The sequence below is a fragment of the Equus przewalskii genome, chromosome 25, assembly GCF_037783145.1.
Source record: "Equus przewalskii isolate Varuska chromosome 25, EquPr2, whole genome shotgun sequence".
Lineage (NCBI taxonomy): Eukaryota > Metazoa > Chordata > Mammalia > Perissodactyla > Equidae > Equus > Equus przewalskii.
In genome coordinates, this window is record NC_091855.1 from 5337091 (window position 1) to 5362544 (window position 25454).

At 42.5% G+C, this 25454-nt stretch overlaps 1 protein-coding gene across 3 annotated transcripts in view; it reads right to left on the minus strand.

The window, feature by feature from the left end:
* Positions 1-25454, minus strand: part of ARMH4 (armadillo like helical domain containing 4) — a 165996-nt gene that overhangs the window by 12082 nt on the left and 128460 nt on the right. For all 3 annotated transcript variants that reach the window (XM_070594257.1, XM_070594258.1, XM_070594259.1), the window contains one exon: positions 1583-1614. In XM_070594257.1, coding sequence (XP_070450358.1) covers positions 1583-1614 — 32 coding nt within the window. The remainder of the gene's footprint in view (positions 1-1582; positions 1615-25454) is intronic.

Below are 25454 nucleotides of genomic sequence, written 5' to 3' on the forward strand. Positions count from 1 at the left end.
AGTGTCGACAGGAATAGAAAATAGAGTCTCTCTAAACCTGCACACATTTTTTAAATGGGGTCGCAAAACTATAAATACACACAGGTGAAAAATTTTGCAATATCCAACTTCAAAACAGGCTACATGCCAAAATTTTTGTTCTTAAGTCTATTTTTTATCCATTTTTGTAACTCAGAAGGATATTTTCTATAGAAACAATGCGACACGGATTTCTAGATTAACATACTAAAGCCTGTTTACTTTTCATTGGATCATATTTTCTCCTGAAAAATAACAAGAAGTACTACCAATGTAAACATATCCAGTTCTAAACTTTTGAGCTTTTCTTCCCCCATATCTTGCTCAGGCCATCTGATCATACCTCCCTTAGGCAACCAGACCCATTACAGATACCAAAATGGCCTCCACTCATTTCAACAGGCTTAAATTTTTTCAACATCACTTTTAATACGTATGAATACAAAATACTCTTATTCTCAAAAACCATTTATGCTAATTTTTACTGAGAAGCAGAAAAATAATAGTGAGGAGAATTAATATAATTATATAATTTTAGTTGGGTGTTTTCTTTTATTCTTTAACATTAAGCTGTAGATAAATATTAATCGTTCAAATATGGGGGAAATTGACCCCAAATAATAAAAAAGTTATGGAATGCCTTCAACAGAAGTATATTCTGAGATGGGTGAATTGGGGGTAACTCAATATCTGGCAGTTGAAAAGATTTCCATTTAACTAAACCCCAAGTTAAATCTAGCAGGGTTATAGTAATGGGATCTGACACAGGCTACAGCAAGAAATTCAGTATTCCATCAATATTTTTATGAATACTTTCAGTTTAAAATTATAGGTAACCAAAAACGAAAACTTGGAGAGTGTTGAAAATTAAAAGAAAATGAAAAATGTGAACCTGGAAGCCAGTTAATATTGTCAATCTCAGATGTAGATGGCAGAATTAATGCAAGAGAGGAAAACGCTTTTCCCTAGTTGGCTATTCCAGACAGGTCAGCTCATTATCCTCTAGTAAGTAGCAGTTCTATGAGAGACCACATAAAAGTGGGACTAAGGCGAGTGCTCAGGTGTTCAAGTGTTTTTATCTCAACCCCCACTATGGTTTAAGGATGGCTTTTCAATCACAAACTTTTATTCTCTGTCAAGTCTGCCCTTGGGTCAGGAGAATCAACGCCTTCCAACACCCAAGGCATTTCTTCCTTATTCAGGAAGATCAGCCTTAAAAGAGCTTTGCATTGGGACAAGAAATACCAAATAGAACGGGATTTCACGCCCAAAATTTCCTAGAAGAAACTGCGCCTTGCTATGTCGGGAATATTCTTCAGTGGAGCATACCAGATGTTGTTGCCTTCATAAGAATGAACGGTGCTCCAAAGAATAAGTGTTTACACAAGGAGGAACTTAAAGGGAAGACCTTCTTTGTTGCTGGGCACCTGGAAGTGACCCTGTATCTTTGTACAGACTACCAGAAGCAGAATAATGAATTAAAGCTCCATTACTCTGAAGATCTTTTATTTGACAAAGCCATGCCCTTTAAGATAAATCCAAAGGAAGAAAACACTTCTCTTACCTTGTCTTTTAGTTTTTCCATCCAGCTTCTCACTAGGGAAAATAAGAGAATAAAATTTGAACAGCCATCTTTTTACTTATATTTCATTGCATTCAGTTAATTTCATAACTTACTTATATTTCATGGTATTAAGTTAATTTGATACAATGGTTTTATTGCTAAAGGGTCAACAGTATTAACATAATGACAGTAATAGTCTTGCTTTATTCTTATTTATTTAAAAACGTAACAGAGAGTACAAACATATCCCCCATATCCTCACTAGATGAAAAGAGAATATTTTCATTTTCTAAATGTATTTTCTATTATTATTGAATGCTTTGGGGGATGTCTGGGGAAGGAGAGAGAAAATCACCTTTAAAAGATCAAGTTCATTTCCTATCTGACATTTTCTCCTTAGCTGTATTCCTCATCTTTCTCAGTTTGAAAGCTCAATGGGAATTCTGCACTTGAACCAAAGTCAGAACAGAGTAAGATAGGAAGGAGCAATGGGCAAGCCAGGGCTGCCCAGGACTGGTTCCAAAAAGAAGCATTTGTTGTCATAGTTGGAGAAGAATTTGACCAATGGCAAGAACAGGAAGTATTTCTGAACTACACATAGCTTGCAAACTACAATTCCATCACAACACAACCACTATGAAAAAACAAAAGCAATAATCAAGTAATATTTATAAGACCCAACTAAAAAGGACTACACTAACTATGAAATGTTATGTAGACCATTATTACAACCATTTGGAAACATGTGTGCCAAGAATAGAGGGAAGCATCAACCGAAATGAAAACCTGCATTAGAATGGCCAAATTAAGGGTGGTCTGAAGTTAGTAGCAGGGTTTTTTATCCTTACTTGCCCTTTAAAGTTATAATAATATTTCATCATTGAATAAAAATTCATTTTTAAAAAGCATCAAAAAGGAGAAAAAAGACACATCCTCATTTTACCTTCATTATCAAACAAAAGAGATCAGTAAAAAAAGAAAATTCAAGATTTCCTTAAATTTCCCTTCCTTTCTTGGAGCTTCAACAGATAGGAAGGAAGGACACAGACAGGCAGACCCAGAAATGGCTCCCAAAAGGAGCATTCCTAGGGCCGCAAACTTTTCTTGTAAAGAGCCAAATAGTCAATATTGCAGGTTTTGCAGGTCGTACAATGTCTGTCACAACTACTCCACTCTGCTGCTGCGGTGAGAAAGCAGCCAGAGACAGTACATAAATAAATGGGTTTGGCTACGCTCCAGTCAACTTTGTTTATGAACACTGAAATTTGAATTTCATGTAATTTTCATATGTCACAAACATTTTTCTTTCAATTTTTTTCAACCACATTAAAACACAAAAAACATTCTTTGCTCACAGGCCATATAAAAACAGGCAGCAGGCCAGATTTGGCCCACGGACCACAGTTTGCTGATGCCTGGCATTTACACACTTTACCCAAGAAGTTGGCGTCTCCATTTACAATCTGAGTCTAGTAATAATATATCTGACAACAGTGTGACAGCTAATGTGTGTACGGTTTTACCCCTTACAAAGCACGTTCACACCTACTGCATCATTTGATCAGCAAACCAATGACAGACATGAGAGTCAGGTAAGATGATGCTCAGGGAAAAGAAGAGGAAACAGACTCAGAGAAGCTAAGAGACTTGCCCATGGTTAACCAGGGAGTCAAGAGCCCCTGGAAATCCAACCGCTGACTGATGTAACGACCTGCAGGAATAAGAGTTCCCAGTGACTCATTTCTTTTGGTGATACCGCCACTCTTCTGCTCTCTCAGGTTGAAAACGTGGAGATACCTTTGGCTCTTCTATTTCCTTCATTCCCCGGCTTCAATCTCTCACGTCAAGACCCTGGCAAGACCTCTCAGGTTTGTCCTTTCCTCATCACTCCTTTGTCTTAACTGGGATTCAGGCAAAGATGCTGGTGATCCATCGGGATAAGATCAGGGTCGTGGGAAGGTGAAAAGAAGAATGTGCAGGAACCTTAGGAATGGGGCCAAGGATTTGTGATTCTAGGAGTGGTCCCATGGAGGAGTGAGGTCAACCAGTGATTCGCTGAGAACTTTGGAGAAATTAATGAACCCCTGGGACCGTCAGTTTCCTCATATGTAAAATAAAGATGGTAATACCTATCTTGCAAGATTGTTGTGAAGATTAGAAATAACATATACAAAGTGTCTAGTACAGTACTTGGTGTAGAAAAACTAGAAAATGAAACAAGAAATCTGGGAAGGAGGGGAGAGAGGAAGACAAGTAAAATATGAGTATTGTGTTAACATGTCTCAACTAAGCCCAAGACAAAAACGTCAAACTCAAGGAAGAGAATGCTTCCAATTCATTCATTTACTCAACAAATACTTACTATGCATATTGTGTGGACCAGGCATTGTGTTCTACACTGGGTCAGTAGAAGGTATGGGGGCCTAATTCTGGTGAGAAAAGGGTTAGGTCTATGAGAAGTGGATGCTAAGCAGCAACGTAGGGACAGAGAGTGAGGGACAGAGTGGGAAAACTAATTAGTGGGGCACAAGGCAGAACTTCAACCTCTGAAGCATGATGTCTGGAATCAGGGAATAGCCTGGGAATTAATATAAAGAGAAAAACAAGAGAGGTGGGAGCGGGGATGCTGATGTGAGCACTTCATGGAGGAGGCGAGCAAGGCCGCAGCCTACTTGTGGATGGCAGGATAAGGCAGCTCAGAGAGGAGGAGAGGGAGGCACAGATCAAGCCAGAGTCTGAGGCACTCAGAGGCTTTTGAACTGCAGGAAATTCATTGCCACGAGAAATGTTTCAACTTAGGCCTCATCAAGCCAAGCCTCACTGGTAAACTGTCCATTTCTTAGGTTCTTAGGGTGCATTTCCCACAGCCTTGCTTTAGATGATACTCTAGCGCAGTAATCCTCCACAGTGGGACAGAACACACACCAAAACAGGAAGCTCACATGCGTACGGGTAGTTGAAAGAGCATGATCAATGGGTCCAGTTCTGTAGTTTATAACAGGAACTACAGAGAAGAAAGCGAGACAGAATCTTCTTAGCTAGCAAGAGGGGCAATACACTGAAGATAATGAGACAGTACTCTGGGGGACATGGGTCTAAAAAAGGTTGAGGAAACGCTGTTCTTTAGAGTATGTGAGCTTGGTTGTTTTCCCAACTTAGAACATGGGACCCCTAAAGGTCATGCCTTGTGCTTCTCAGAAATCCGCCAGGGTCCTTAACGTGTTATTGGACACTGAAGTGCTTAATAAGTATTTCTTCCTTCCTTTAGAGAACATTTATTGCTTTTAAGTGAGTTCACAATTTGTGAGTAAGCATGATTCTCTTTCATAAGGATTCTGTAAATGATTTTGATTCTCAGCAAAACCTTCAAGGTGATGTCAAAATAAATTTTATACAATGATCATTTTAAAACTTAAGGAATATAAATTGATAAGGGAACACAAAAGCAAAAAGAGACAAACAGAAAGAAAGATAATTTTTAAAATGACAACTCTTTGATTTTTGTGTGTGTGTGTGAAAAAGATTGGTCCTGAGTTCACATCTGTTGCTACTCTTCCTCTTTTTGCTTGAGGAAGATTGTCACTGAACTAACATCCACACCAATCTTCCTCTACTTTATAAGTGGGATGCCTACCACAGAATGGCTCAATGAGTGGTGCATAGATCCGCGCCTGGGATCCGAACCCACAAACCCTGGGCCGCGAAAGCAGACTATGCGAACTTAACCACTACGCCACCAGGCCAGCCTCAAAAAGAAGATTCTTTATGAAGAGAGCCAACACCGAAATTTTCTAAAATAGAGAAACACCACACTGATGAAAGGGATATGAACTGATACAACTTTTTGGAGGTGTGGGAGGAATTTGCAATAGATATCCAAAGCTTTAAAAAAAGTTTAAATTTTTTAATCCAAAGTTCCAGTTGTAAAAGAAATGTATCTTTAGCAATTAATCATGGATATGCATACAAATTTTATTCAAATGCTGTTCCCTGCAGCATGATTTATAATAGAAAAGAACATGTAAACAACACCAATATCTAACATACGGGATTGGTTCAAACACTCAAGGGCAAAGAAAACTTTAGGCTGTGTCTACAGAGTAGAATATTATACTAAAATTAAAATTATTTAAAGAAAAATACTTAATGGCATGGTGGTGTTCAAATTATATATTGCAAATAAAAAATAGAGTATGTATAATGTGAGCCCAAGTTTGTGTCTAAAATACTATGGGTATAACTGGGATGATGTACATCAAATTATTAGCTGAATTCCTCAATGAGGTGTAGAATTATGGGTTATTTTCTTTTATTCCCGATATTTTTAGGATTTCCCAAGTTATTTATAATTTTTTACTACTTTTAAAATACGAAAAAGACAGGTTTCACCCAAAAGAAGCCAGGAAAACTCTGTAAAGCTTTGCAAGTGGAGTTTAATGGTGGAGTGCTGGCCGTGAGGAACAGGAGAGGTGGCGGCCCTTCCACCTGGCTACAGACTCATTCTAATTCCACTGGTTCTGGTTAGCTTTCTTTCTTGAAATTTTATTTAATGTAAGTCTGAAGCACAGCGACATAATGAGGCCTCTTGCCTCCTTCTAGCACGGAGAGAGGTACACAGGAAAAAAAGTAAACATGGATTATTAAAAGCAGGCTGTCTCCCTCTCTCACGCCAGCAGTGCCCTCTTGTGCACAGGAGTCCCAGAGCAGCAACGTGCCCCTCCAGGCCCGAGCGCTGGGAAAAGGGCGGAGGAGAGAGCAAAGAACATCTGCAGGTAAGGCACGTCTCCGCCCAGCCTATCAGCTGTAAGGACGGGTGGTTCTTAACAGACTGGCTGAAAAGCATCCCAAACTGCCTGTTTATTTAGAAGAGTACTTTCAGTTTCCTTTATTTCCAGTAACAAAATTGTTTTGGCTATGTTCATCTCAGACATACATATCTCAGACATAAACGCCCTTCACTAAAGGGGAGCAGATGGCAGCCAGAGACTGAGGATTTGTCTGAGCTGATAATTAAGATGTGTTGACCACCTCACAAAAAGCTCACAAGGCAGGTATCAATATCCCATTTTACTAGACAGAGAAAATGAAGCTCAAGCAAAGTGCTGAAAGCCACATAGCTAAAGAGAGGCTGAGGTGGCATTTATGGCTAATTCACTCATGGCTAACGCATATGCCTTTCATTCAGTATGCCGCTCTGGGGATGGGTGTGGGTCGGTGGACTGGGGTGACCACATCAGAGCACAGAGTAGGGCTTTTTCAAGTTCTGGAGATGAGGGTATACCCAAATTGGGGCGAGGTTTCTATCAGCTCACCTGTCTGTTATTCTGGCTCCTCCTTTCTCCATCCTCTCCTCCCCGTCTCCTCTCTCTGAAAAATGTCCTCCTTCCTCTGCCTGTGTGTGTCTCCCTCTCCTCTATGTCTTTGTATATCCTACTATGGTTTCTGTCTCTCTTTGTTATTCTCCATTTTTTTCTTTTTCTCTCAGACTCTGTCTGTGTGTCTCTACGGCTCTGTTGCTCTCTGTATGTATCTGTCTTTTTCTCTCCCACTCCCTGCTTGCCCAGTGTGTGTGTATGTGTGTTTTTATTTGAGAATAAACCAGATCTCTTAGTTCCATCTTGGTCTGAGGATTTTTCCAACTCAGTCCTGTGTTCCAGGATTGCTCTCCACTGGGGGACAACAGCCTTGAGTGGTAGAAATCCTGAAGTGAAACCAAAAACTCAGATGGAGCAACACTGAAGATACTGAGAATGAGATCAGAGTACATGGCAGTGAAAAAAGACAGACTATGGAAAGCAGGAACAGATTCCCAGAGGGATGATGACAGTGTTTACTCTGAAGATGTTGAGCTTAAAGTATACACAATGTCCATAGGGATGTTTTTTTTGTTAGTTAAAAATTCAAATATGGAGAAACCCAGGCTGAAGACCAAGGTTTGGGATTCACCAGAATAATGATGGCAGCTGAAGTCAAAAGAGTGGAGATCACCCTGGAGCATGGAGTGTATGTTAGACAGGGTCTCCAGAGAAACAGAACCGATGGGATATTCATATATAAAGAGATTAGTTATAAGGAATTGGCTCATGAGATTATAGGGGCTGACGAATCCCAAGATCGGCAGGGTACATCAGCAAGCTGGAGACCCAGGAGAGCTGATATTTCAGTTTTAGTCCAAAGGCAGGAAAAAAACCAACGTTCCAGCTTGAAAGCAGTCAGGAAGGAGGAATTCTCCTTTACTTAGAGGAGGGTCAGCCTTTTTGTTCTAGTCAGGCCGTCAACTGACTGGATGAGGCCCACCCACTTTAGGTAGGGCCATCTGCTTTACTCAGTCTTCCGATTCAGATGTTCATCTCATCCAGAAACACTTACAGAATAATGTCTGACCAAACGTCTGAGCAGCACGTGGCCCAGGCAAGTTGACACATAAAGTTAACTATCACCGAGTAAGACCGGACAAAACCAAAGTCATAATGCCAAGGAACCCCAACATTTAAAAGCCAAGCAGAAGAGAATGGGCCAGGAGAAGAGACAGCAAAGGAATAGTCAGAGGGGTTTGAAAACCTGGACTATTCATATGAAACAACCCGAAAGAGCTAGTTGCAAGTGTCTAGGAGGACGTTTTCACACTCCATTGATCAGATCCTTTGTCCAGGCACAGCCAAGGCCCGTGGTACCCTGGCCCTGAGAGGCACCCTGCAGACTGCTTCCTTCCCACGCCGGCCTGAGGCTCTCTCTGCCTGAGCATGTCACTGCCAGAGCACCGAGGAAACAGTGCCCTGGAAGGCATCTTCAATCAATGAGGGTCACGAGTTGATAGGTACATTTGTTTCCTATTGCTGCTCTCACAAATTTAATGGCTTAAAACAACACAAGTTTGTTATCTTGTATCCTGGAGGTCAGAAGTCCAAAATCAGTCTCAGGGGCCAAGTCAAGGCACCGGCGGGGCTGATTCCTTTGGGAGGCTCTTGGGGAGAATATGTTTCTTTGCCTTTTCCAGCTCCTAGAGGCTGTCTGCATTCCTTGGCTCGAGGACCCTTCTTCCATCTTCAAAGCCAACAGCATGGCACTTCAAATGTCTCCCTCTCTCCATCTCCCTCCTTCTCTCATCTCTGCTTCCTTTGTCATGTTTTCTTCTCAGACTCTGACCCTCCTACTTCTCTCTTTTAAGGACCTTTGTCCTTAACTCATCACATCTGCAAAGTTCCCTTTGTAAGGTTTCATATCGATGGGTTCCAGCAATTATGACATGGACATCTTTTGGGGGGCAATTATTCTGCCTACCAAATCGAGTCAATTCCCCAGTTTTCCTTACCCTTAAGGTATGTTCCACACAGCTTCCCAGCAAATCCCCAGCAGCAAAGAGCCTCAACAGCGACCCACTCGTGAACACCCCTCACTAGCTCTCCACCCGCCCCTGTCCCACTTCCTCCTTCTCTTGCCAGGCTTCCTGGGGTCGCGGCCCAAATGCGCCCCGTGTACCCCAGCCATACTCAGTGTCTGCTTTTAGGAAGAAATCAAACAAAGACACTAGTCTAATTCTGCCAACACATAGGCAGGCTTGCCCTTTGCCATACCAATTTTATTTATTTTATACATTAAAACAAGCTATTGGAATGCACAGGAGGCAAGGAAGGCAGGCAAGCTGGCCAAGTCCAAGGCAGAGGCCAGCTCCATTTACCTAAATCAGTTATAACTGAAAGCCTCCAGGCCTCCTGAATTCCTAAAATGTACCCTTTCTATACAGCGTTGCATAAGACGTACTTCACAGCTAGTTCCACGCAGCTCACATTTGATTTTGAAGGGGTTATAAATACGGTCTCTTTAATAATCAAATTTTCAACATCATTTACATCTTTCAATAAAGTGGGAAACTTGATTTTTATCTTAATCAATAAGGAGAGAAATGTATGTTCCACTAAATAAAAAATGAAATGTCACAGCATAGTTCTTTGTTCAAAGCACATGTAACCAAATTTCAATTACAGCGTTTCTATGGTGTCAAGAAAGAAATGGAGACCAGCTCTTTCTCTTCCTTGTTATTTAACTGTAAGGGCCTCTTCTAGCTCAAGAAACAGAAAAAGCCTTTTTCCAATTTACATAACACATTTAAGAATAATAAAACTTACCAAGTTTTAAATATTGTCTGCATGTTTTTAAAAGAACCTTGAGTTTTTCCAGCTATGGATTATTCTCTAATGATGCTAAATTTACCTGCTTTAAAATCACACAGAAACTCTATCTATAATCATTTGCTCTTCACATAATTAAAGAACAGCAAGATTCCGATGAATAGAATGACCTACTTCTTTGCGTAGGGCTAAGTGAGCGGTAATCACGCATCTAAGAAGCAATTAATTCTGAAGGCTCTGCACTGATATTTACAGAGAAGGGTACATACGAGGAGCCCAAATACCCTCATCTCTACTTCCAAGGAATATTAAGAATGTCTTTAGTTAACTGCAAGCTTAGGAATGATACTAGGTACCCACAGGGAAGATGCAAAGAGAATGTCTTGTAATCAGCTGAGCATCTTGCCAGGGTCATTTATTAATGCCAATCACATTGGGAAACTACAAACTGTGTGCGCACCAACTCTAGCGAAGAGAAGGCTGCTAGGAGCCTCAGCCCTATGGAAAGGCATGGTGCATAAAGAAGAAGGAAGTATCCCTCCGTGTGTGTTTCTTTCTCTTCCCAAAAAGGATCGCATGATATACAACCCTGCCCAGCAGGGGAGAAAACAACTTGTCTAGGCGCCTCCTCTACACCTGATGGCAAGAAAAAAATCACCCTTGCAAGTTCTGCTGAGCACCAAGCTTCCTGCTCTGTGGTTTTATCACTCAGCAGCATCAAGTCCACACTCAGGGGACCTAAAATTCTCCCCAACTCACTCTTACAGGGTCCCTCTTCACATTTGCACTGATTTTTAATCCACTGGTGAAAGAGAAAATAGTGTGGCCTTCATACTTTATTCTTAAAAGGAAGTTTACTGCTTCCTGAAGCAGCATCGTCAGGCTGCCAGTGCAAGTCAAGTCTGTGTGTGCTGCTTGCCAGAGCCGCTGAACCTAAAATCTGCCATCTCGAGAAACAGGGGAGGCTGCAGCAAGCTCGAAGTCCATCAGCCCCACCTGCAGTTCCCTCTGTTCCCAACTTTATAGAAAGTGATAGAGCACTTCCGCTTCAAGACGACGGCTCCAAGCACCCCTCTCTTTTATATAAATTTGGGGGCCTCCACTGATAAAAGCCATGGTTTGATACAGGGTGAGGCAAAGAGAAGACTGACTAGTGACCAGGTGACTGAGGTCTCATGTTGCCGATGGCCCGTATCTAAACGTTCCCACACGATTCTACTTAATCAACTTGAAGCTCCCACTTGGCTGGTGCTGCGACTCAGCCGACAGATTAAATCAATTAGGAGGAGAGCACTGAACGAGCACTAAAGTGGCTCAAGGCAGGGGGCTGGCCCCGTGGCCGAGTGGTTAAGTTCGTGCGCTCCGCGGCAGGCGGCCCAGTGTTTCGTCAGTTCGAATCCTGGGCGCGGACATGGCACTGCTCATCAAACCACGCTGAGGCAGCGTCCCACATGCCACAACTACAAGGACCCACAACGAAGAAAATACAACTGTGTACTGGGGGGCTTTGGGGAGAAAAAGGAGAAAAAATAAAATAAAATCTTTAAAAAAAAAAGTGGCTCAAGGCAGCGTCAGGGTTTGTTTCTCAAAGTTCCATTTATCAGTTCATAATGCGTCGTTCCTCACAATCATGCGCAAATACCACGCTGCGCTCTCGAGAGGCATTAAGGCAAATCTTTGGTTAAGAGCACATGAGCATCACAGTTAATACACTCGAAGGCTGAGCTTTTCTGCCATCCAAATGGATTACTTGAAAAGAAAGTTTCCCTTAGTTCTTGATTCTCAGAAAAAAACTAAAGGTCTTGTAGGTTTTAGACCATTATAAGAAAGCAGACGAACAACCTCAGTCTCCACCTTTCCCCTTTTAAATCCCTTACGCAAACCTTTCACATGCTCCCTGGCAGCAGCTGTTCAACTGTCGGGAGAAACTTTTTATTAAGGCAGTAGAGCCAATGTCAGCTTCCTTATTCTTTAATCATTTCAAACATACTTCTATTTTTCCAGATTCTTGAGATGCTAACCCTCCTGTCTGCTACGTGCGCTTACTTCCCCTCGTGCTGGAACACTTCCTGTGTGATCTGTAATTTTTCAAGTGAACTTATTTTCCAGTGGACACTGTTTTTCCCACAGGACTCCCATGTATCCTGAATTGCGTAAGTGTCACTACAGATGAGCAGTTTTTTATTTGGTAATGCTGAGGACACCAGGGGTTTCACCCACCTGGAACAGGGTTGAACGGTAGCTTCTGAGTTGTGAGTTCTTACACAACGATGGCAAGTCTGGGGCTTCAGCGTCCTTTTTCTCTCCCACTCAGAGCCCCAGAAAGAGAGACATTCCCTTAATGTTTCCTTGGCTTGTGAGGGATATTTTTCTAGGACCCCCCTTTCACCAAGGAGATAGCCTTTCCAGAATGCCTTCTTAGGCGGGGGTTTTCGTTCCTGTTCCTTGCCCTATACCAGCCCAAAGCCATGTCTCTTGACCGCACATTGGTGTTAAACTCCGTCCCTCATCCCAGTGTCTCTAACTGGTCCAGCGTTCCCCTGACAGACCACGGCTTCACCTTGGGAGGCCACTGCTCGGGCTTCAAGCCGCCTCCTCTGGCAACAATGGCTTTCTTTTCATGCTCAGTTGCATATTTTAAAATTTGTTGTAATTTATCCAGAATTTCTCTGTGTTCGTAGCAGGAAGTGGAAACCACACTCACTCAGTCTGCCATGCTGCTGGAACTAGAAACCCAGACGCAACTTCTAACGAGGTTTTTGTTTGTCAATTTATTAAGGTAAAATTTACATAAGATTGAACACTTTGAAGTATACAATTCCATGACATTTAGCACTGTCACAATGTTATACAGCCATCACCTCTATCTAGTTCCAAAATACTGTTATCACCCTAAAAGGAAACCCCAGATGCATGGAGCAGTCACTCTCCATTTTCCCTTCCCACCAGCCCCTGGAAACCACTAATCTGCTTTCTGTGTCTACGGATTTGCCAGTTCTGGATATTTCATATAACTGGAATCACACAAAATGTGAACTTTTGTGTCTGGCTTCTTTCACTTCGCATGATGTTTGTGAGGTTCATCCATATTGTGGCACGTTCATTCATATCTGGCCATACAAATGGCCAACAAGCACATGAAAAGATGCTGAACATCATTAGCCATTAAGGAAATGCAAATCAAAACCACAGTTAGATACCACTTCATACCTACTAGGAAGGCCATAATAATAATAAATTAAAAAGTACTGGCAAGGATGTGGAGAAATTGGAACACTCATTTGTTGCTGGTGGAAATGTAAAATAATGCAGCCACTGTGGAAAACAATTTGGCAGTTCCTCAAAAACTTAAACATAAAATTACCATATGATCCAGAAAATAAATATATGTCCACTAATGTTCATATAACAGCACTATTCACAATAGCCAAAAGGTGGAAATAACCCAAATGTCCATCAACTAATGAATGGATTTAAAAAATGTGGTATATACATATAATGGAATATTACTCAGCCATAAAAAGGAATGAAGTACTGACATATGCTACAACATATATGAACCTTGAAGACATAATGCTAAGTGAAAGAAGATGGACATACTATGTGATAGAAGATGGGTAAAGAAGCTATGTGGGCCCTCCTGGAAGCTGGGTAGGTGCTATAGAGGAGGGAAAGAGGAGAACTCATATTTCATCCACAGATACTCAACTCATTGTGCCTCAGGCCCCACGTGACACCCACCTGCTGCTCTCTTTTGCTAGAGCAAACATCCAACATTATAGCCAAGTCAGCTGCCTAGATGATGAGAAAATGAGTCCTCTTATTACAACAATTTCCCACCTAAACTGTTTATTTCTCTGGAGTAATCATAAAATGTACAGAGTCAACTGCTGGGGAAGAAACAGGGGAACCAGAAGCAAAGTCATTCCTAAGTTGCTTATTTGATATGTTTTCATTCGATTCAAAGAAGAATCCTGGGGCCAGCCCTGTGGCCTAGTGATTAAGTCAGACACACTCCACTTCGGTGGCCCAGGTTCCCGGGTTCCCGGGCATGGCACTCATCAGCCATGCTGTGGCAGTGACCCACACATAAAGTAGAGAAAGACTGGCACAGATGTTAGCTCAGGGCTAATCTTCCTCAAACAAAAAAAGAAGAAGATTGGCAACAGGTGTTAGGGCTATCTTCCTCAGCAAAAAAAGAGAAAAAAACCCAGAAGAATCCAGCATTTATTGAGTATCTAATAGGTACCAAGTACTATGTCAGAAAATATCTATAAAGCCTTGTATATTTATGAATTAAAATGAAGACTGCAGTTATGTTTAAAAGGGAGGAAGAGAAATTCAATTGTATTTTTTCAGCAGACATAATTAAATCCCAAAGCTCTGAGCATCGATTAGACACTAGAAATAAAATCTGATTATCCCAGAGACTCATCTCCATACAAACACTTTTACGAGTTGCTAACTTTGCATGGCCCAAATTAGTATCAACCAAAATGGATTTGTTTTTACCTAGTAACAAACAACCCTTGGACCCATTTACAAGTTTCTTATGAAGAAGCAGCCAGAAATCTTTCATTTAATTGGCTATATAACCATCTACATTATTAATGATACGTTTATTTTCTTCTTAATGTAGAAGTCTAAAGGCCACCAATATTGCAGCTAGTAACAAATGTACACTAAGAGAACCTAAGCAAACAACATCCACTTTCTCCATGAGCCAACGTTATACAGAAATATTTTTCCAAGATTTGTGTAAGGTTTTATGTTCACACAGAGGTATCTGCAATAGACTTCAGAGAAAACTACAGCCACTATGAACATCTCAACTCTAAGAAAGATGCTTCCAAAATTTTAACACAGTTTATGATAGACTAGCAAATCAAAATTCCAGACCCAGAACCAAAAAGAAATCAAACAGGAAAGACCTGAATAGTCTTCCTGGACGCTGTTTTCTTCCACCACATACTTCATAGGAGGCTGCCATCATGTCTCGCCTTCGTACCACAAGAACCTCCCTTGTTTCTTTCCAAGCAACATCGCTCCCTGTTTAAAACCCTTTCAAAGTTTCTTACTGCCCTTGGGAAGAAGTCTAAACTTCTTCACATGGCTCACAAGGTCTGTGTGATTTCAGTTCTTACAACGAGCTAAGTGTGCCTCACCTCCAAATCCTCGCAATTACTCTAACCTCTGTCACCAACTCCTCTTCTCCCAACTCAGTCCTACTCATTCTCAGGCCCAGCTTAACAGGCACTTTTCAGGGACGTCTGTTCTGGCGCCTACACTAGGCCCCCCTCTTGGGGCACCAGAGCATCCTGTTGTTGCCGTATTGTTAACACTATGCAGCACATGGTAATATGATTGTTCTTGTTTAACGACTGCTTTTCCTGCAAGCCGATTAAACTCTCTGAGGCAGGACTGTCTGTCTTGCTCACTGCTGCAGCTCCAGCACCACACAGAGCCTGGAACATGAGGGACACTCTGTTGAATTAATGAATCATCTTCCACGATAATGTTTTCTCATAAGGACTAGGGCTATTGTTCTCACACATTTGGAGCTAGCTAAAGGATAAATGTTTTGTGCTAACATAATTAATATGGCCCTATTGAATACCATCTGCAGGAAGGGTTCTTAATCATTTTTGTGCAATGGACGCCTCTGTTTGTCAGATGAAGACTATGGACCCCTTCTTGGAATAACGTTTATATATGCATAAAATAAAATATATAGAACTTTAAAGAAACAATTATATTTAAATCCTATTGTCAAATTATTTTTTAAATTTGTGATACAATAGTAAATATGCCTATTTACTCTCTCATTAAATAAGAAGATTCAGTGGCAGGTCTAATAATTACCATAATCTCAAAGTAATGATGAGCATAAGTGACATATTGAGATATCTGTGACAAGTACAATGTTATATGAAACTATCTGTAATACTTATTCATGAGAAAGACACACTTACTGCCCAACACTACTATGGCTACTGGCTCCACTCATAATTAAACAAAACACTAAAATTGAGTTAGAAGACAGAGAAAATAAGGATGTAAATGTCACCATCCAAGTTCATGGACCCCTAGGGAGATTCCCCTGAAAGCCATGGAATGGCCCTGCTTGGCTCTCCTGCTGTGGGGGTGGGGCGCCCCCACTCCTGGATCCAGCACTACACCTGTGCAGCATCCACGTTTCCCCTGGACTGCTCCCGGGCATTGGCTGAGCGTGGCGGGGTACCAGTGCAAGCCCAGCTCTGTGGGACGGGGGTCCTCTAGCGAGCAACTTTGGCTCAAGAACTCACAGTCAGCCTGGCCAAAACATTCTCAGAACTGAGCTGCACCTGCATCTTCTCCCACTGAGTCCTCCTCCTCCCACCCCTCCTCCCACCAGGGTCAGACCCGCACTGCAGTCTGAGAGCTCTCCCGACCTAGCCCTGCTCCCTTCCCCCGATCTCTCCCTGTGGACCCCCAATAAAGCTCCTGCACACACAAGCCCATCGGGACTCTACTTCTCAGAGGACCTGAACCAACACAGGAACGAACACAACCCCTTTTAATGAAGGAAAACAGAAAAGCCTATTTAACTGAGTTTATTCAGACCTGATTATTCTGAAGATATTTGACACACTGCATTTACTCTTTACCAATATCTACCACCTGATTTCAGAAAAGGGTTTTATGGAGAATTTTATTAAAAATCTTTCCCATTTGTCGTCTAAAGGAGAGGCCAAATAGGGTTAAGGCCAAGGATTAGCCTCCCTGCACAGATGACTGCAGCTCACTGAGGAGTCTGTAGCACACGGAAGAGAGCTAAGACCCGCAGCCAGCACAAAGACTTTGCTCAGACAAGATAATCTGAAGGATACACAATGTCGAGCCATCAGAATATCCTACTTCTCGTTCCTGAGAGCCCCTCCGACTCCACACTCTGGGATGTGTAGTGAATGAATCAGAACTCCACGTACACAATAGAGAAGTCAGTGTGCTGATGGCTAGGTATGACTTAGAATTGCAGAGAAGATGCTGAGAAAACAGGATTGTGTCAGTAAATTTTAACGGGGAAGTGGGGAAAAGACTGTTTATAGCACAGCACATTTCCCTTCCCCACTCTCCACTCCTTCCACGAGGGATTTCAGGTATTATAATAACAGAACAAAAGGTTAACATTAGAACCCAAATAGGAAACCAGAACATACCCAAAAACGGGAAATGTAGATAAGCACAGAAGAATCAAGATGAGAGAAATAAACACAAATATGAAGTTTCCAAGAGCTGATGGGATGAAATGTGTTCTTAGCACCCCAAGGTGAAACTTGGAACACATTTTCTCACTGAGACCAATTCTTGGTTAGATTCTATAGGACCCTTAGAAGAAATTCTACTTCCGGAACATTGTGAGCTAAATCAGTTGCTATGGGCTGCCCCAAGAACCTCACCATGACATATCGCATGGTTTCTAAGGGGTAATGTCCTCTGCGTTTCAAACTAACTTGGGGAAAAGAATTCACTCAGAAATATAAAACATCCTGTGTTTCCCTATATAGAAAGAAACATGGTGGTATGCATTGAATTGTGTCTCCCAAAAAGATACACTGATGTCCTAGCCCCCAGTACCTCAGAATATGATTATTTGGAAATAGGGTGCTTGCAGGTGTAATCAGTAAGATTAAAATGAAGTCATACAGAAGTATGCCATGAGAATGGCATGAACAGAGAGGAGAAACCCACATGAAAACACAGAGAGACCCAGGGAGAAGATGGCCACGTGACGATGGAGGCAGAGATTGGAGTGAGGCATCCACAAGTCAAGGAACATCAAGGACTCCCTGTAATGCCAAAAGCTAGGAGACAAGCATGGAACAGACTCTCCCTGAGAGCCTCAAGGAGGAGCTAACCCTGCTGACACCTTGCTCTCACCTTCTAGCCTCCAGAACTGTGAGAGATAAATTTCTCTCGTTTTAAGCCAGTTTGTGGTACTTTGTTACAACCCTGGGAAACGAACCAATAAGCACAGGTCTCCTCACCACAGAACTCCCTGCCCAGCCTTCCTGCGTCCGTTACCACCAAGCTACTGATTTAAATCTCACAGTCATTTGCCGGGTTTCACAGGGCTTGATTCCACGCTGGAGACGGACCAACACTTTTAGAAACTGGATCCCAGGGAGCAAAAATCAGCCTGCTGATGCTCTCTAACGACCTGAGTCACTTCTTCTTCCTAGGGAACAATTTTTATGCTGAGATGATCTAGTTCAATTCTGGCCTCAATGCATTACACTTAAATTGTACTTTTCTTCCAAGAACACTTATGAAAACTGCCTTATTAATTCTCACTACTCCCTTGTGCAGTAACAAAGGGACAATTTGTACCATTATCTCAATTTTGAAGAAGATGCTGAATTCTAAGATCCCAGGACTATGAAGAACATGGAGAGGTCAATGGCTTCAAAGAGGCCCAAACCTGTTGCTTAGTAGAACCACCTGCACAACTCAGCAATGATACAAATTCACAGGCCCGGCTCCGCAGCTCCAGGATACGGCCCGAGAGTCTGGATTACTAACAAGTTCCCCAAGGAATTTTATGTTTACAACCTGACTAGTAAGATTCATGAACTGGCGTTTGGGAACCACAGGGTGGTCTAGTCTTTCTCAAGTTTGAGGATTATATGGACAGATCCCTTTTACAAGGTAAAAATTCTTATGATCCTCCAGGGCTAACAAATTATTTTTATTATAATGTTACTTAAATAAGCACAACTCGAAGCCTAGATATAAACCCCTAATCCTGATACCTCTTTTATGTGACTATAAAACAAAAACAAATTCATAAATTAAACAGAATTGCAATAAAATCCAAACTGACAACACTAGTCGCTATACGGCTACCGCCCTGACGGCTGCAGACTTGGTCCCTGATAGCACGGCAGCTCAGCTGGCAGGTGCTGTGGCAGCCTGCACCCCCACCCTGGCTCTTATCTCCAAGAACAGCGGCTCGGCCTGCCTTCCTGCAGCCCACTCCAATGTCATGGCCTTCACCGCATGAGAACGTGATCCTGAACACGCAAACGCAGGCTTTCGATCATGTAGCATGCTGAGCTATAAGAAGCCGTCCGAATAATCTAAAATACTCTTATCCTGATGTGCTCACACTTTCATACAAATGTGAGGACAAGATTTAAAACTTCTCATAGTAAACTTGTGGACCTCACATCGATAAACATTGATCTAATCCATCTGCCTTATTTCTGGCAGAGTTAGAATTCAGAGAATTCTTCAGTTTCTCAGTAACAGTTAACACTATACCGTGCTTACTACATAGCAGACACACTGTTCTAAGCCCATTGCATGGACTAACTTGTTTGCTCCTCATATCAACCATGTAAGACAGGTACAATCATTATCTCCACTGTGCAGATGAGAGAACTGGGCAAGAAACGGCAAGTAACATACCCAAGATCACAGAGCTCGTAAGGGGCAGACCTGGGATTTGAACCCAGGAAGTTTGGCTCTAGACCCTTGCTGTTCACCACTAACTACATATACTTTTCAAGTGAGATATTTGCATTTCAAGATTAATGTTAGAGTCTGATTTCTCTCTATTCCCAGCAAGCAGCAACCGGAGGCAATGGACCCAGGCTGGCATGAGTTGCACCCATCAGGAGGGTGAGGGTGGCAGGTTGCACTGCATAGAGATAGGAAAAAAGGGCCTTAGGGACTTACCAAGACAAAAAGCCAGGCAAACCACCCAAATAGGCATCCATCCAGAGAAGCTACGTAAAGCAGAAAAATCTGGCTGGGTATCACTAGGACAGAAACCAAGGAAACCAGATGAGTGAGCAGGTCTGAAGCAGAGTGAGGCAGAACTTAGACATTTCTCTAAGTTGAAAAGGAAAACGTCTGAAGGCTTGCATGCGATAGAGACAAGCCGTTAAAGTTGCCCATTTAGCGCCAGTAGAATCCTACAAAAAGGAACCCCAGTCAGCTGAGTACGAACTTATAACGTTGCCCAAGAAGACCCTGCACAGGAGAAGTAAAGGTGACACTAGAATCTCTGGGAAGTCAAAGTCACAAAAACTCACGTCAGGAAGAACCCAAAGCTCCCTCCTGCAAGACAAGCGCATCTTTCTTTCCTGCACCTGCCAGCATCTAAATGACCTTTGCTAACTAATATTTGCTTTTCACCCTAAAAATATAAGACATCAAGTTGCTATGGACTCAATCACAGAGGAAGCAGGAAGATTAAACGGTTGTGCTAATCCAATGAATGGCAAGCTTTTCGAAAACCTTATTTGGACATAATTAATAGGAGCCTGCCTAAAAGGAAAACTGGGTTTGTGTGGTGATGATAAAAGATATTGCTGTAATACTGACCGATGTGGCTTCCTCCTGCCTTTCAAATTATCTAAACGTTCATCTTGGCAGTCAGCACTTTATGCCTGTCTGCTTCTGGACACTTTTTCTAATAGAAGGGCCATTTTTTGGAGCGAACAAACAACAACAAAAAGCACAAGAAAAATGTTTGAAATGAGAAGAACTGCAAGAAAATAAAAAATGTGGGAATAAAAGCAAGAGGAGAAAGATGAGAGACACACACGACGAATGAAAGCTGGAGAAGCGAGAGCAGAGGAAAACAACCTTTCCAATGACTGACCGATAGTGAGTAGGGAGGGAGAAAGTCACTCAAACACAGCTTGGACATGCTTTGTGCCCAACTTTTTACTTCATAAATAAGAAAATCAACCCATTGGACTTTTTTTTTTTTTGCTAAGAAAGATTGGCCCTGAGCAACATCTGTTGCCAATCTTACTCTTTTTTTGCTTCAGGAAGATTAGCTCTGAGCTAACATCTGTGCCAGTTTTCCTCCACTTTACATATGGGTCATGACCACACCATGGCTGATGAGTGGTGCATGTCCGCACTCAGGATCTGAACCCACAAATCCAGGTCGCTGAAGCAGAGCATGCCAAACTTTAACCACCATGCCATGGGGCTGGCCCCAACCCACTGGACTTTTGATCAAAGTAGTATTAAGCCTGACTGATGAGAGAGAAAGAAACTTAAGCAAAATCAAGGAAAACTATGCCATGGAGAATAGATGATCTTTCATTGCTGCAAGATATGCTTGCTTCTGAACTATAAAAAATGTCATAATCATAGATACTCACATTTCACATATCTTTTTCAAAGAGCCTCTCTCCCCGTCTGTGTCAGCAGGAAGTTTTATAAATGATGGTTTCAGCACCAAAAAGTAGCATCTATTTTAGGTTATAAAGTAGAAGCAAAGATGTAGATCCAGAAGAAACAAATGTTTTGAACCCGATAAGCCTACATAAATTCTCTGTGTTGATTCAATTCGACAATTTAGTAAGCTTCTTCTCTGACCAGGCACTTGCCAGAGGATAGATACAGAGATGATCAAGACCCAGTCTCTGACTTCAAGGAGCCTATATCTCACAGGGAAGACCTCATGAGGATTAATATAACAAGTGGTTAGGTCCCATGACGGCAAAGATGGCTGTCACAAACAATGAATGAAGACGTTAATTAAGGAGTGTTTTTACTACTGCAGAAACTCAGGGAGAGAACTCATTTCCCTCTGAAGATTTTCAAAGTTAATGACTTAGTGACATGAGGGTGCCACTTAGTAAGCTCACCCTTCTAACATCACAGGCACCTTCACTACGAGGCTCAGAAAAAGAGCAACCCTTGTTTTTTTAAGTCTCAACTATTGAATCTGATCCTGAATCCAGGTTTGTTCCCCTTATGGTTCAGTGTTCCTACGGGTTAGAGAGGAAATGATTCTACCCAGACCCATTTCTGGCAAAGGCTTTTGTATCCATCTAGGTTCTCACATACAGAATCAGAACACAACACAAACCTGGAATTTGCAGAACTATGTCTACAGTGCACCTCTCAGGTCCCACAGCATGACACTCACCTTCTAACTCTCGCCTTCAGGTCCAAATGGACTTCACCCCTGTGCTTTGATTTCCCAGCTGGCTAAGCAAATACTGTTAGTACAGAACAGTCTAGCCCTGCCCATGCAGTAACACGGGAAGGAAGGGGACAGACCCGCTCCAAGGTCTGCAGACGTTGGAGTAGAGCTCTTGGCTACTTTATGCTCAGTCAGTTCAGTCCAAGCAAGCCCACGGAGGACCATATCCCTCAAAGCCCTGTCTTACACCACTCAAACCCACGCCTTCCTCTCCCTCTCCCCACTGGACCTGGGTGTAGCCAGCGGCAAACAAATCAACCACGTGAGTGACTGCACTCTCAGTGAGGAGTTGATAGAGGGGAACATAGGGAGACCAGGCTCGGCCACCGGGACCTGTAGCCACTCCAGGGCAATGGTCCTGGGGCTGCAGGATGAGCTGCCCAGCTGAGTAACCCGGAAAAGAAGGGCCCAGCCATTTGCCCAGTCTTGCCTTGTGTTGGAGTTTCTTTCTTTTGTTTTTGTTTCATTGTTCTTGTTTTTTTTAATTGCGATAAAAAAAATACACACACTCTTCATAAAATTTACTGTCTTAATTCTTTTTAAATGTACAGTTCAATAGTGTTAAGAATATTCATATTGTTGTGCAATGGATCTCCAGAACTTTCGCAACTGATAAACTGAAACTCTATAACCTTAAACAACTGTTCCCCATTTCCCTCTCTCCTCAAGCCCCTCAACCACCTGTTCTTATTTTTTAAGTACAAGGTGAGTGTACTTCGAAGGAGGGAACAGAGCTGGGTAGAGTGTCTGGCGTTAAGCTCCTCCACTTCATAATGACAACATTATGTGACATCATGTCACAAACGGGTATGAAATAGGAAAGAAGGACATTAATAGAGGGTAATTTTACAAACAAAGAAAAGATTCCTTATTTGTTGCTCTTTGTATACTGTAAAGTCAGGCAGTATCTCTTTCAGAATGCAACTACGGCTGATCAGACCCCCACACAGCATCCAAGGATCTATTCGGGGGAGGAGGTTATCGAATCTAATAGTATTTATTCCTACGCTCCTGCCAGTGATCTTCAGTGATGCAAAATCTGTGCCAGCTCTGCAAGAAAATAATGTGGTTTGAAGAGCAGCTCTGAAGGATGATGATGAAACTAACCAAATCAATGTCCAGGGCCAGTTGATGACTTCAGAAAATGCCAAATTGGTCAAACAGCGCCTCCACAGTATTCTCAGTAGCTTCAGGCTCCCCAGGATGGGCCTGGCCAGGAATCCAGCAGATGCCACAATACTTTGATGTAGAGCCACTCCTACAAGAGGGCTGCACTCACTCTACTGTCCACACATCACCCCTGGACCACTGGTCCAGGCCAAGACTTCTGAACGTTCAACTGATGCAACACCCAGCACAGCTAAAATGACAGAGGTAATAGTTCTGCCAAAGAAAACAGGTAACTGTACTTGAAGAGCCAATATATTCACATAGACAAGCTTTACGGAGTACAGACAACTCTTTAGCCTCTCCATAACTTTTGATAAAATGGGTCATCACTTGTTACACCAAACCATCCATGTCCTTTTTAGTTCAGGGCATCACCATTCTGGATTTAAATGCTCTTTCTTTGGATTCAAAAGGTCTGTATGAACTTCCTCCTTTGGCCTCTGAAGGTCACTCCAGGCTCCATCCTTGGTCTCTAGCCTTCACTCCACATCAGGAGATAGAAGGTCACACTGGCCTCCTGTTTCCACATCACTGAGTTTCATAGAGCACTTTTTAAAAGACATTCTAGCCTTGATTATTTAGTTAACTCAAAATTAAAAACACAGAAAGAGAAAACTCTAGCATATCCTACGTCTGAATGTTTAAGAACAAATTTCAGCCTCTCTATTCTGCTCCAGGCCGCTGTCAAAGTCCTGACACGCCCAAAGGTTCTCTGCTTCCGCAGCTGCCCTGACCTCACCACAGGCCCTGGTCATCTCCCAGCCAAATTACTCCCAGAATCCAAGGCTCTCCTTCATTTGGACCCACTTGAACTTTTTCACCCTCCCAGATATAAACCAAACTCCAGTCAGACCAGGTACTATGCCGTCTGCACCCCAGCCCCCAGTTTCTCTAATTCTCATTTCCTCCACAATACTTTTGCTCATTATTACACCAGCTAACATTTACTGTACGCTTACTGCTTGCCAGCTCCGTGCTAAGTATTTTGCACACATCTCATGCAGTTCTCAAAACAACTCTGCTGCCTTCTCCATTTTACAAAGGAGGAAACTGAGGAAGTGCAAGGTTCATGGGAGCATTCTACAAATACTTGATTTGAACTGTCTCTTGACTCCACAACTTTTCTCCAAAGAATTCTCAGACCTGTTGTTTGTTTGTCTGCCTGCCTCTCAGCTGCATTCCCTCAATGGACTACGCCCCCCATCTTGAAACAGTCCTTTCCTTTGGCTTCTGTGACACCACACTTGCCCTCGCCTCTCTGGTTACTCCTCAGCCTCCTTTGAGGGTTGACCTACTCTATCTCACCTTTGAATTATTAAGTTTTTCCAGGGTCCCATTCCAGGCCATTATCTTTATCCCTCTAACTCTCCCCTTAGGCATTATCACCTACTCCCATGGCATCAGTTACAATCCAATACTGATGACTGCAAAATTTATAGCTCCAATTCAGCCTCTCCTCTAAGCTGTAGACATATCTCTCCTTCAAGTATCTCTCATGTACACAAAATTTAATTCATGATCTCTCCTCCTCCCCACCCCTACTCCATCCCTGACTCAGGCCCTACCCCAGTCTTCCCCATCTCAGTAATGACGCTACTATCCACCCAGCAGGCATCAGCCAGAAAGCTATGAGTCACTTTTAACACTTCCCTTCCCTCCCTCTCAAGATCCAATCACCACCAAGGCCTTTTGATTCTACCTCTTAAAGTACTCTTGAATCTGTCCAGTTTTCTCCCTGTCCCAGTAAAATCCACCCTTCCTCTTGCCCAGTCTATTGTAAGAAGCTCCTCTCTGGCTTCCTTGCATCTGTTCTTGCTCCTCTTCTACTCCATTTCCGCTCTTTATATAGCATTCCTTACAAGACATCCTGCAGCCAGAGTGGTGCCTTTAACATTCAAATAGCACATTGGAAGCCTTCTATGGCGTCCTACTGCTCACAGCATAAAATCCTAAATCCTTATCCTGGGCAGCAAGGTCTTGCAGGGTTTGGTCCCTGTCTGGTTCTCTAGCCACCATGTGCTTCCTCTTAGTCCCAGGTATACTGGCTTCCTTTCAAAGCCTCAGATGCTTCTTTCTGACTCCAGTCTTCATAAATCCATTCCCTTTGCCTGAAATACTCTTTTCTCAGTACTCACTCTGCCTAGCCTACATATCTGAGTTCACAAACACATTCCCCAGGGAAGGCTTCTCTGCCCCTCAAGTCATTGCCCCTGCTATAAGATCTCTGGCCACCTGTTCGTCTCCTTTATGGTATTTATCATAATTGTAATTTAAAGACTGAGATTACTTGATTAATGTCTGTTCCCCTCCCCCCACTAAAATGTAGGTGTCATAAGGGTAGTCACCGTGTCTGGGAGCATGCCGTGTTGTCTCTAGCACTGCAGGATTCTCAGCTAAGTTTCCATAACTTTGGTTGGTAAAGAATGTTTACATGTGCTGCAGGTCACATCAGTCCCATTGCCACCCTGTTGTGACAACCGTGCATGTCTTTATGTCATGTTTTTCACTTTTCTAGACCACACAGTGTTCGTAAATCTATTATCCTATGCTAGATTGAAGGTCTAGAAAGCCAAAAAGA